Raw genomic sequence first — 12,951 nt, 5'->3', positions numbered from 1 at the left:
GCGGTTAAGTCCCGAGGCCACGGGCCAGATATTGTGAAGTATTATCGGCTCACTGTTAAAAGCTGGGAAAAAATGTCGATTAGAATTTGTTTTTATTATGTTAAAAGTTTTTTTATGAAGAGTTTTTTCTTGTTGAGTCCTGCCTTCAAGAATCTACTGAGCTGTGAGTTGTTTTGTTATCATTTCTCTTTTACGAGAGGAATATTTTCTGTTCAAGAAGTTCTTTGTAAAACTGAGCCCAAGCCTGCACAACCCCCAGCCCAAACTTTGTTCCTCCCACATCCTAAGTTATTTCGGTGTAGGATAAAGAACTAACAGCTGCTTCGCGTAATCTTCTGCAGCAGTTACTACGAATATTAACCCAAACTAACGCTAATTGTAGCATACAGAACGCCATCTGTGGTTAATTTTCTTTCCTGTCCGTTCGGCATCGAAGCAATTATAGTAGGTGTTTTACGATGATGCTGTGTACTGTTATAAGTCTTGCGTCCGCTGGGACTTTCATGATGAAATTTAAAAGCCCTCCCTGCTGCTCGGAGACTTTGCAAATCACGGAAGGGTAATTCATGTTCGAGGTGAAAGAGGAGGGGGCTGTGGTGTAAGGGAGGGAGGAGGGTGGCACGAAGAAGACTTTTTCAAAAGTAAACAGCCGTTTTGATATTTATAAAGGGCTGCCCCCGATGCGACGGAGCTGATAAATGGGCGATTTCTCGCTCAGCAAGTTTTTAAATTTCAGCTTCTTAATCGAGTTTCAACCGCAGTTCCGTGTTCCTTGACGGGTTTAATTTCCTGGTGACGCATTACTTAATCTTTGAAACATATTTCTCGATTAAAAAGTTTCTCAAATGGGATGAAATACTGCCAAAAGACTTATTTAGAATTACTTGATAAGCAGGTACTTAGTGATCTGCAGAGCAGAGATTTCAGAGATTGTGCAAAATGTGAAGCCTTACTAGACAACATTATTCCGCTTTCGTCTTTAGAAACTACTGACTATTTGTTTCCGTTAAAAATCCTTCCTGATACTCGTAATTTGGTCTCTAGTAGAAGATGCAGCTGCTCGTGCAAACTTACCCCATTTCGAACATACTTATTAACTAAAAATCTGTTCCAGATAAAAACGATAAAACACGCCTGGTAATTTTTAAAGACGAGTATCTTTGTGTAGGACCTATCATAAACTTAGAGGATCAGGCTGTAAAAACTAAATGTATAACGTAACCTGAAATACATTAAACCTTATCCTCGTGTGAGGGGTAGTCAAGATTTAAACACAGTACATCATCAAGCAAAACTGTTTCCATTATTTTGCAAGATATCAGACGAAATCTTTTAATCTTGTAACTACTAGGTCCTGTACACACCGAAAGTGGGACATAAATTCAGGACTAATCTGAAATTTAAAAAATGATACATGGGACTGTAAGTTGAACCTGTCTATAATCTGATTTTCATATACTGAAACAAGCTGTTTGTCTCGTTTCGTATAAATATCATTTATTTGCTTTGTAATCAGCCTGCTACTTCTTAGTACTCTTTTATCCTGTGCTTAGGGAAAGGAAGGCCTCGTCGCCTATGAACGCGATGCTCTGTCGCGTTGGTGGATGACTCTTTTGTACTTGGGTTTCCATTTGCAGTCTATTTTTCTTCCTTATATTGGTGATTTCAGAAGGTTCAAGAAGAAAATTAAACTGCAAATGGAAACCCTTGTATGAAACCGTCATCCATCGAGGCAACAGAGCAACGCATTCGTTGGAGACAAGGCCTTTCTATGCACCAGCCACCTCTTGCTTCTCCACTGGCGATTGTGATAATCAGAGCGCAATAACTGAATAACATGCAACATGGCGAGACGTTGCGCCTACTCTCAGTCAGCGTACAAAGTCACGTTTGCTGCCAAAGGGGTCACGTAGTGGCAGACGCCGGCACCTGCGACTTGGACACTCTGTATCGTCGTTGGATGACCTTTCCGGACACGGGTTCCTACCCTTCATAACTTCCTGAAGACATTCTCTACAATCCTTCGGACACGGGCTCCAATCCTGGATTTGTTCCTCTAGACATCCTCTGCATTCCCTCGTAGTCTGTCACAACATTTCTGGGACATCCTGTATATGGACAAAGCTGCTTGACTTTTTTTTTTTTTTTTTTTTTTTTTTTTTTTTTTTTTTTTTTTTTTTTTTTTTGCAGACTAAAAATTTTACACTCGACAGGCCTGTCGCTTGATGTAGAAGTGCACAGCATATACTTACAGATTATAAGCGCTGTGCCGCTATACCAGGTTGGAAAACAAATTCTTTAAAGAACAGCTAATGATGTACCACAAGATGTGCTTTATCAAATTTAATTTTTTGTATTTTCTATGTGTCTTGCATATTTAAGAACGCTTACGAGTACGAGGTTTTTATGTTATTATTTAGAGATCTGAAATAAAACTTCTATTTATTTGTGTAAGATTTACGTACTAACGAAAACATATGTTCAGTATAGTCTTGAAAATTTCCGATACCTAAGCCTTTGACACATGTATTCCATATTTCACTGCTGTAGACAATTCCTTGTTGTTACGTAGAAATATTGGTCAGTATTCCACATATTTCAGACATTGAAACGTGGTCTACACCTCTACTAACTCTCGGAAGGAATGAACGTCGTCTCAAATTGTGTTTCCCATTTCCGTTTGCCTTTCTACGGTGGGTATGAAGTGTTAAGAATTTCAATGTACAGTGCAGTGCTATTCCAGTTATTTTATCATCAGCTATCCAATTTTCTCGATTTCAGGCCAAAAATAAAAAAAAAAAAACACACACACAAAGTGTGTAGGTTGACTGCATTTATGGTCTCATAAAAGATTATCCGTACATACATTGTACACGTATTATGTACATACACTGTGTCACGTAATTATATAAAAAATACGCTTACAAAAACTGTTTTACTGCTTATTCTACAGTTGAAACGCTTAGACATTCTAAAAGGTTCTGCTACCGCATAGTATGCTTTATATACAATATGATGTGTCCTAGCTTTAATTCGTCTTCCTGTTACTATTCCCTTATTCTAGTTCAATGGAGAAAAAGCAGCTGATTTGCTCGGTTGAGCGTTAGTTGCGTATCTACTTAAAGCTGCTGCAACCTCTACTCTACAAATGCTTCAGGGTGAAGTGTAGCCCAAATTCACCTCCCAATCTATAAAAAATCTACCTACTACCAAAACTATGTATCCACAAACTGTTATTCAGCTTAAACTCGTATACTAACATTTGACCACACAGAACGTAATCTGCATTGAACTTTAACTGGTCTGAATACAATTTGTCTTTATATTAAATGCGCAAATGAAGTAAAACAACTATCTGGCTCTAATCAAAATTTCCATTTACATCGCGTCTTGACAATATTGTTGCAGATTTATCGAAAGCACAACAGAAACAGCAAGCAGGCAGCGACTAAGTTACATTTCTATTTTTAAGTAAAATTTCAAGTCAATATTCAAACTGTTGCATGCCGTATGGTGCAATGTGGTAATGCGTAAAGATAAACCAGCTTTCAACAGTGAGATGGGGACAGCAAGTATTCGTATGAAAGGATACTCCAAGAAAATTAATTTAGAATGAAGAATGTATTCGAGAAGACAGAGTTAAATTTCGCGTGATCTTCACACATCACGATGGTCTGAACGATAATATGCTTGACAAAGTGAACAATGATTTGAAAATGATGCAATGTTAACAGAGAATTTCTTTAAAAACCAAACAGCTTAATGAGTTGGTATCTCAACGCATGATTCAGTGAAGTAGGGTGACCTTTCTCTTAGTTCTGAGCAAGTTAACCAGCCGCCAATAACCATTAGACAAAGTAGCTGCCCAGTGCTGCAGTATTACCTCAAGCTTCAACTCTTCAAAAAATAATAACATTATTCAAAATTTGTATTCTTGTCGCCTTCCAGTTTATACATCATATTCATCCTTTCTATCCGTCACAATAAAATTTTCTTCATCTAACAGACATAATCACAAGCCAACACACCACTGCTGAAGACGTCCATCACCTAACACTTTTCAACTAAGACTGCACAGAGAATGTGTCTCAACAACACCAAAGATTGTTTAACAGTAGCAGAACTTGCTATCTCTCTCTCTCTCTCTCTCTCTCTCTCTCTCTCTCTCACTCTCTCTCTCTGACGTGCACATCGGTAACTTACAAAAATCAAAATGACATGCCCACCTTACACTGTATCTGGTGACGTGAAGCACTGCGCGTAATGTAACAAGTTTCCAGAATGAGATTTTCACTCTGCAGCGGAGTGTGCGCTGATATGAAACTTCCTGGTAGATTAAAACTGTGTCCCGGACCGAGACTCGAAGTCGCGACCTTTGCCTTACGCTGGCAAGTGCTCTACCATCTAAGCTACCCACGCACTACTCACGCCCTGTCCTCAGAGCTTTACTTCTGCCAGTACCTCGTCTCCTACCTTCCAAACTTTACAGAAGCTCTCCTGTGAACCTTCGCAGAGTGAAACTCTCATTCAGGATACATCTACCAGGCTGTGGCTAAGCCATGTCTCCACAATATCCTTTCTTCCACGAGTGCTGGTTCTGCAAGATTCACAGGAGAGCTTCTGTAAAGTTTGGAAGGTAAGAGACGAGATACTGGCAGATGTAAAGCTGTGAGGACGGGGCGTGGGTCGTGCTTGGGTAGCTCAGATGGTAGAGCACTTGCCCGCAAAAGGCAAAGGTCCCGAGCTCCGGTGCGCCACACATTTTTAATCTGCCAGGAAGTTTCATGTAACAAGTTGTTGTCCTTCTACAATGTACAATCGCATAATGAAAAAGAAATAGGACTTTTAGATTTGTGAAGTGCTTATTTTAAGCAAATCATTTCAAAACTCTATTTAGCAGACGCCGGCAATCACGTCTTAAGGCTCAAGGGGCTCCGGAAGGGCTCAAAATCATGAAAAGTTCAATTTTTACTTTTTTGCGTTTTCTGAATCTGCAGACTATTACCTTTTAATAGATATATAATTTATTCAATTCCGAAGACTACAACTATTTTTAAATGTTTTTTGAAATGTGGTCTACATGGGCGTGACCCACTGTGGCGCTGTGCGATATGTTAATTACCTTGGTGACGGTGATCCTAAAAGTTTCAAACATGTTCAAGGACTGAAGCCCTATGGTGATGATGTTGTAGTGCAGAAATTTGAGTGTATTGGACAAGTACAGAAGCGAATGGGAACAAGACTTCGGCGACTGAAAGCTTCGTACAAAAAACAAAAACTCAGTGATGGTAAAGGGTTGGATGGGAAGGGAAGGTTAACTGACAGTGTAATTGACAAAATACAGAACTATTATGGAATGGCTATTAGGCAAAATACACAAAGTGTCGACGAAATGAAGAAGGCTGTTTGGGCTCTTTTTTTTTCATACTTCTTCAACCGATGAAAATCCCCAACATAGCTTGTGTCCCAAAGAAGAAGACAGTTGGTGTAAATATAACAAAGGATTGCTAACTGGTGAAGTGTACACTCATAAGCATAGTCTGCCTCATGCAATAATGGAGGTGATAAAACCTATTTTCAGAGACTTAGAAGCACCTGAACTGTTGAAAAAGTGTATTCACGGAAAAACTCAAAACCCCAATGGAAGTGTAAATAGTGTTATATGGTCGAGAATCCCCAAGACTGTATTTGTTGGAATAGAAACACTTCACTTTGGTGTGTATGATGCTGTTGCGACTTTCAATGATGGCAGCATTGTAAGGTGCAAGGTATTTATAAATATGGGAATGAAGATAGGTTCTAACATGGTACGAGCGATGCTTGCTTTAGACAAGGAACGCCTTCGGGCTGCAGACAGGGCTGTAAAGAGTCTAGAAATACAAGCAAGAGTAAACAGGAGGAGGAACAAGAGGAAGCTGGAGGAGGAGTTTGCAGAGGATGAAGATAATCCATCCTATGGACCTGGAATGCACCAAAAAGTTAATCTAATCTTTGTGGCTCGATTCACAAAACTTTTATTTTCTCATACTAATTACATGTTTTCTAAGGATCTTCCAAACATATTTGTTTCAAACTTTCAGTAAATGTTACACAGTACCTTCTGCATAATTTAACACAGCCTTTTTCCAAAAAACTGTATATTTTTGAATATATAAATAAAAAATTGCAAAAAAATGTTGTGAATTTTCATTACAATTGAAAAAAATCATCTTTAATAACTGAACTAAAATTTTGTAAAATCCCTGTGTTAAGTTGTAGCCCATATTCCAATAAATAATCTGTAAAAAGTTCAACTTCCTACCTCAAATACTTTGTGAGGAAAGATGTAATTTATAAGCGTTATTTTAACATTGCAAGTATAGGGCGTTCCGGGGCCCCTTAAGAGATTTTGGAGGTGGATGGATAACAATTGTGTCACGTTGAGAACAACGTACACAGCATGTAAGACTGTACGCGTGCCTTTCTCTGTGCAGTGTCGCCGCGAGTGCGGGAGAAGTTCCCCGTGCTGGTGTTCATCCACGGCGAGTCGTACGAATGGAACTCGGGCAACCCGTACGACGGCACCACGCTCGCCAGCTTCGGCCGCATCATCGTCATCACGCTCAACTTCCGGCTCGGCATCCTCGGTAAGTACTGTGCAAGTACGCGTGAGTGATTTCCTATACCGCTGTCGCCAAACAGTGTGTTCATCCTGAACCAGCCCTCACTTCCTTCCCTTCCCTTTACTTAGACGTGCAAAATTACCTCTTTCGCAAAATCATCGATATTGCGCAACTCATAAACAACAGTTTCTCGTGGAATAACACGGTACGTACAAGACAAACGCGGCCCAATGCAGTAAGCAGCCCACTGTGGTTTTACAAGCAGTCCTGTTGGAGGAACATCCGCAACTGAGCATTATACCAGAGGTTGAAAGTACAGCTACAGTTGTAAGGTTCATTTATTACACACATGACCGGTTTCGTGTTCTTACACGCCCATCTTCAGGTATCTCATGCTCTGCGCTCGCTGGTAGCGCACCGCATCATGTAGGCGTCCACCGCGGCGCTCGGAGTCACAGCACCAAGTCACGACACCTGAAGATGGACGTATAAGAACCCGAAACCCGTCGTGTGTGTTTCATGAAACAACCTTACAACTGTAGCGGTATTTTCAACCTCTGAAACTGTGGTTTTACTTTTTCACACTCACCCGAACTTCCAATTACGTGGCGGGCATGCCATTTGTCGCAGTAATTGTTGTTATTTATTCCTTGACAGCGCTGTGAGAATCTTTAGAATAATTTAACTGTCCGGCACAATCACATTTACAATATCTGATCAAAGTATCCATACAATTCTGCGTAATGCGGAATTGACTACTACAGTGGTGTCCTAAATCAAACGGAATCAAACGGAATCAAACTAAATCAAACGGAAATTTATTAAGTCTGCAATTATTTTGCCACGAAAAGGTATAAACAGGCGACAGTAAAATAGAAACAATGTTAAGAATACATAACGTAAATAATTGCAACATGCATAACAGTAGACAAAAATGTTTTTGGGTTTTTTTTTTCAACTTAACTGATTTCCACACGCATTCCAACAACTGGTTAATGTGCTCAGTACGCGGTATGGCCACATATGGGAGCAATACAGGTCTGAGAACAACGGGAAATGCTGTGAATAATGTCATCAATCTCAATTTGAGGAAATAACGCCCATTCTCAGTGGAGAGCTATACACCGTCTTGGGGTGTGGCTGGTGGCTCCAACCCGTGTCCCTAGTGCATCTAACAGGTGCTCTACGGGATTAAAATCGGAAGAGCGTGCAGACCACGACATCAGTTCAATATCTTCCGTTCCAAACAAAACATGGGTCATCTTTTCTCTATTAGGTCCAGCATTATTCTCCATCAGCAGGAATTCTAGGGCACATGAGCTCCCAAGATCTCGTCACGATACTTGACAGCAGTTAAACCTTGCCGATTCACCGTTACAGTTTCATGAAGAGGTGTTCGTGTGGTCAACATAATCCGTGCGCACACCATTAGGGATCTCCTCGATATTGTTTGCTTTCCACAATGTTTGGATCCAGAAAGATCCACGTTCCCTCCACATGAGAATCCATCGAGAATCATTCTCCGGACGAAACTGGGACTCTTCTGTGAAAAGTACATTGGTTCACTATTCGACCGTCCAAGTGGGATGTTGATGACTCAGTTATAAAGTTTTCTTCTGCGAAGACACATCAGAGGTACACATGCAGCAGGTCTCCAATAATAAAGGCCACTTTGCCGAAGCCTATTGTACACCGTTTGCCAAGATACAACGCATCCCTGAATGCTGCGAGGTAAGATGGCAGTAGCCGTGAAGTACTAAGGGCGTACCGTCTTGCCTTTACAGCTATCGTGAAACGTGGTCGGCCCTGCCCTAGTCTTCGCGATACAGTCTCGGTCTCTCTAAACTGTCGCCACACCCGGGAAACAACAGAACGATTCACATTAAGCCAGCGGTCCATAAAGGGTTTGGGACTGTCCTGCTTCCATTCTTCCTAGGTCCTGCACCTCAGAGAATCAGGTAGACGTCTTCTCTGTGCCATGCTGCATCGTCTGTGACTGTGTACACAGCGATTGTGGATGTGGGACTACCCGGCAATCACTATCCAGTTTGATAAGCGCCCTAATGTCATCGTGGGCGTGGTTGTCCGTTGCCCGGTTCAAAATGACTCTGAGCACTATGGGACTTAACTGCTGTGGTCATCAGTCCCCTAGAACTTAGAACTACTTAAACCTAACTAACCTAAAGACATCACACACATCCATGCCCGAGGCAGGATTCGAACCTGCTACCGTAGCGGTCGCGCGCCTCCAGACTGTAGCGCCTAGAACCGCTCGGCCACTCTGGCTGGCAGACAATCATCGTCTCCTAACTGTTCCTCTCCTATGCTCAGTATACTATGCCGTAAAATATATTCATATTCTTCCACATTTGATATTTTCTTAAAGGCAATAATGAAGCCATCTTAACCTCTAAAAAAACACCTCCCCCCCATACCGTAACAACATCTATTCTGCACGTAAAGTTCTTCAGGAACTCGTCAAACTTGAACACTTCGATCGGATTGCTACAGGATGCAGCGTGATTCATCACGACAAACCACTCGTTACCAGACATCTGCCACGCGGGGTAGCCGCGCAGTCTTAGGCGTCCTGTCACTGTTCGCGCTGCTGCCCCTGTCGGAGGTTCGAGTCCTCCATCGTGCATGGGTGTGTGTGTTGTCCTTAGCGTAAGTTAGTCTAAGTTAGACCAAGTAGCGTGTAAGCTTAGGGATCGATGACCTCAGCGGTTTATTCCCATAAGGTCCTACCACAAATATACAAATTTTTCGGTCATCTACTGTGCAGTGACGTAGTTGTTGACACCATCTCAAGTATAGCATAGCATTGCCTACAGAAATGTGTGGCTTATGAGGATCTACTCGACCACTGCACCATTCTTTTTAACTCGCTACGCACAGTCATAGTGCCAGCTGGACTGGTAACAGTACCTTGAAACTCAGGAATGATTTCACGCCATTTTTTACAACCAACCTCCGCACTGTTCGACGGTCCTTGTCCGTCCGTTCAGTGAGGTCTGCCTGGGCTTGGTTTAACTGTGTATGTTTCTCCTCGTCTAAGTTTCACAAGCACATCACCAACAGTCATTCTGGGCAGTTTTAGAAGGGTTGAAATGTCTCTGATGGATTGTTTACTCAGGTGATATCCAGTGGCTCGCACACGTTCGAAGTAAGAGAGCTCTCCTGACCAACGCTCTCCGCTCTTACTGCTTCCCTTCTGGCAACACAATACGGCACGCCTGATTTTATAAGGAAGAAAAATTAAGGAATTCAATGAATGAGCGACACAGCACTATTCTGAACTGTTGGCGCAACGACGGTAACAGGAATTGCGGATCTGTCTGAAGGCTGTTGCATATTTTGTGTTTTGTGTTGTACGTTTCGGCGATTACGTATTACAAAGTGTTTTCTGTTGAGAATATATTTTTGTGCAAACGTAGGTAACTGATGTAACAAATCGAGTAAATCATGATTAATATTATTGTTCTCTAACGTTCGTCTGGAGACCAAGGGTTCCTTTTACCACAATACTCAGAAGTATCTCATAACCTGCTCCGGACATTTGTCGATCGATTTCGGGTTCATTTTACATAACTTACCTAATGGCTTGCATCTATGAATCCCAGCATATCATGTGTAATAACGGCCTAGTTTGTTCCATGGGAGCACTGATTTCTGAATCAAAACTGAATGAGGGACAGCAAATATTATCAAGTGAGTGGAAAATAAAACACTGACAACTCTTTTAAAGAGACGAATAATATCGACCGGTAAAAAGTATAAATTAGCTTCAGGACCTGAAGCCTACGAAACGTTCGTATCAACGCTGGTGGAAGAGTCCTCTGGGGCCGCATCGCTTAAGTACTACGTTTACCCTGGGGAGTTTGTTTATTACCTGTCTTTTTCTCTACATTTTTCTCCGCGCTCTCTGCACATCCGGTGACAACGGACATACGTAACAGCATTAAGCCTATCTCAGTGATACGCTTTCAGGTGCTTTCCGGTGACGGCTTTGAAGGCATGCAGTATTCATCGCGGTGTCAGCGAGTGCAGGAACTGACGGCATGTTCGGTCGCCACGGAATTGGTGGCGCCGCGGCGCGGCGGTCGTGAAAGCGGCGGTGCGCCTTGAAACTCAATCCGCAGCGGTCGGCCGGTCCATTAGTTCCCTACCCCCTCCCCCATCCCCCAAGCCCACGCCACCCAGGCGTCGATAAACGTGGTTCCCGGGGGTCCAGCGGTCAGCGCCGGCGATCAGAATGACTGCCTGCCTCGTCAGCCACTTGACCGCATCACTCTGCTATTGGGTGGGAGTGGGGGTGCGGTTCGGCGAGCTAACGCGATTGGCTTGGCTGGAGCACAATCAGACACCCCACTAATAGATCTGAACCTCCCTCCTCCTCCTCCTCTCCCCAGCCTTTCCACACAACTTGTAGAAGTCCCCCGTCTAGGTTTAGAATTTTTTGCAATTTGCTCTACAATCAGTTCACCTTTAGGTTAGTCACTATGTTTTACTTCCCACAGCAGATTACCTTTCATTATGTCCACTGCAGACATCGAACACTGCTGCAGTTTTTATACGAGGGTGAGTCAAATGAAAACCTTAAATTTGTAATAACAAATCGAAATTTCGGGCCGTTATCCTACATGTTGGTAAGCGTGCTACAAACAGCGTGCAGAGTGGCCTGTAGGTGGCAGCATAGTGCAGATGCACACATACCATCGCAGTATCAGTATAAAGACGCCCGCCCCACTTGCGACTTGTACCAGGGAAGAACAGCGTTCTGTTATTCGGTTTTTGCATAGTGACGGTGTTAAACCTATTGAAATTCATCGACGAATGAAGGTTCAGTACGGTGATGCATGTTTGTCAGAGCAGCAAGTCTACGAATGGAGTAGGAAGTGGAAGATGCTTCTCGTCCAGGTCAGGCACAACGAGTTGTGACTCCACAGAACATTGCAGCAGTTGAAGCCATAGTGAAGGAAAACCGCCGAGTGACACTGAATGACATTGCAGCATGTTTACAGATTAGTCATGGGTCAGCACACCATATTGTGCATGATGTGCTTCAGTTTCACAAAGTGTCTGCAAGATGGGTGCCACGGCAGCTGACTCCTGAAATGAGAGAACGACGTGTTGATGCTTGTGAAGAACTTCTTCGGCACTTTGAACGAGAGGGTGATGGCTTCCTGGCAAGAATCGTTACTGGGGAAGAAACCTGTGTTCACTTCCACCAACCGGAAACGAAGAGAGCGAGCAAGGAATGGCGCCATTCCTCATCACCAAAACCAAAGAAGTTTCGAGCGGAACCATCAGCAGGGAAGGTTATGATGACTTTCTTTTGGGACGAAGAAGTCGTCATTTTGGAGCATTAAATGCCTAGACGGACCACTGTCACTAGTGCATCATACACATATCTCCTAAAAAATCATCTGCGGCTGGCAATCAAATCAAAGCGACGTGGATTGCTGTCAGCAGGTGTCCTTTTGCAACATGACAATGCAGGGCCCCACACTGCCCGTACAACAGTTGCAACAATCACAGACCTGCATTTTGAGTGTCTTCCTCATCCACCATGCTCACCAGACCTTGCCCCAAGTGATTTCCATATGTTTGGACCACTCAAAGACGCAATGGGAGGAAACAGGTTCCGTTCTGATGAAGAGGTACGCCACGCGGTGTATAAATGGTTGCGCAGACTAGGAAAAGAATTTTTTTCTAAAGGAATTTATGCACTTTGTAAGTGCTGGAGGACTTGCATTGAGCGTGGGAGAGATTATGTTGCAAAATGATACAGCTTTGTACCAATTCTGCACAATAAATAATATTTTTAAAATATTTAAGGTTTTCATTTGACTCACCCTCTTATTATAGCTACCTGTCTTGCAGTGCTTGAAAGATAATCCTTAGAAGAAAGACGACGTACACATCTCAAGGGTATCCAGACAGCGGTTAGCGGACATTAGTATGGGGTGTGTCCATCATTCACCTTAATGACCACTTGAACTTTCCTAGGGACATGTTAAGTGTGTGTGTGAGATTTCCTGTGAAGGAATGCAGCCTATTATTTCGCAGGAGCAAAACCAGACAAGGTATTGTCCACTGGTGTTGACAATCCATTGCACCAACAAAGTTTCCAGCTGGGTTCATTTCAGGATTCTGGGCAGGCTAGCCTATTTGAGAAATGTTATTTTCCACAGACCTTTGGCTAGCAGACGCTGCTTTACGAAAGGGTAAATTGTCATGGTGATACAATCATCATCCCCAAATTGTTCCTTTTTTCAGTACACAACGCAGTATAATGTATTTATATGCTTCCACCTTAGTGTCTTCTTAAGTGCAATTAAAGGGC

General features: G+C 42.7%; 1 protein-coding gene across 1 annotated transcript in view; it reads left to right on the top strand.

The window, feature by feature from the left end:
- Positions 1-6,398: 6,398 nt before the first annotated feature.
- The window catches only part of LOC126159513 (uncharacterized), a 420,587-nt gene continuing 414,034 nt past the window's right edge, over positions 6,399-12,951 (top strand). Inside the window, exons 1-2 of the mRNA XM_049916555.1 lie at positions 6,399-6,441; positions 6,474-6,626. Coding sequence (XP_049772512.1) covers positions 6,399-6,441; positions 6,474-6,626 — 196 coding nt within the window. The remainder of the gene's footprint in view (positions 6,442-6,473; positions 6,627-12,951) is intronic.

The sequence above is a fragment of the Schistocerca cancellata genome, chromosome 2 (genome assembly GCF_023864275.1).
Source record: "Schistocerca cancellata isolate TAMUIC-IGC-003103 chromosome 2, iqSchCanc2.1, whole genome shotgun sequence".
NCBI classification, from domain to species: domain Eukaryota; kingdom Metazoa; phylum Arthropoda; class Insecta; order Orthoptera; family Acrididae; genus Schistocerca; species Schistocerca cancellata.
Note: the sequence above shows the minus strand (reverse complement) of the source record. Positions and strands in the feature narration are given on the sequence as shown.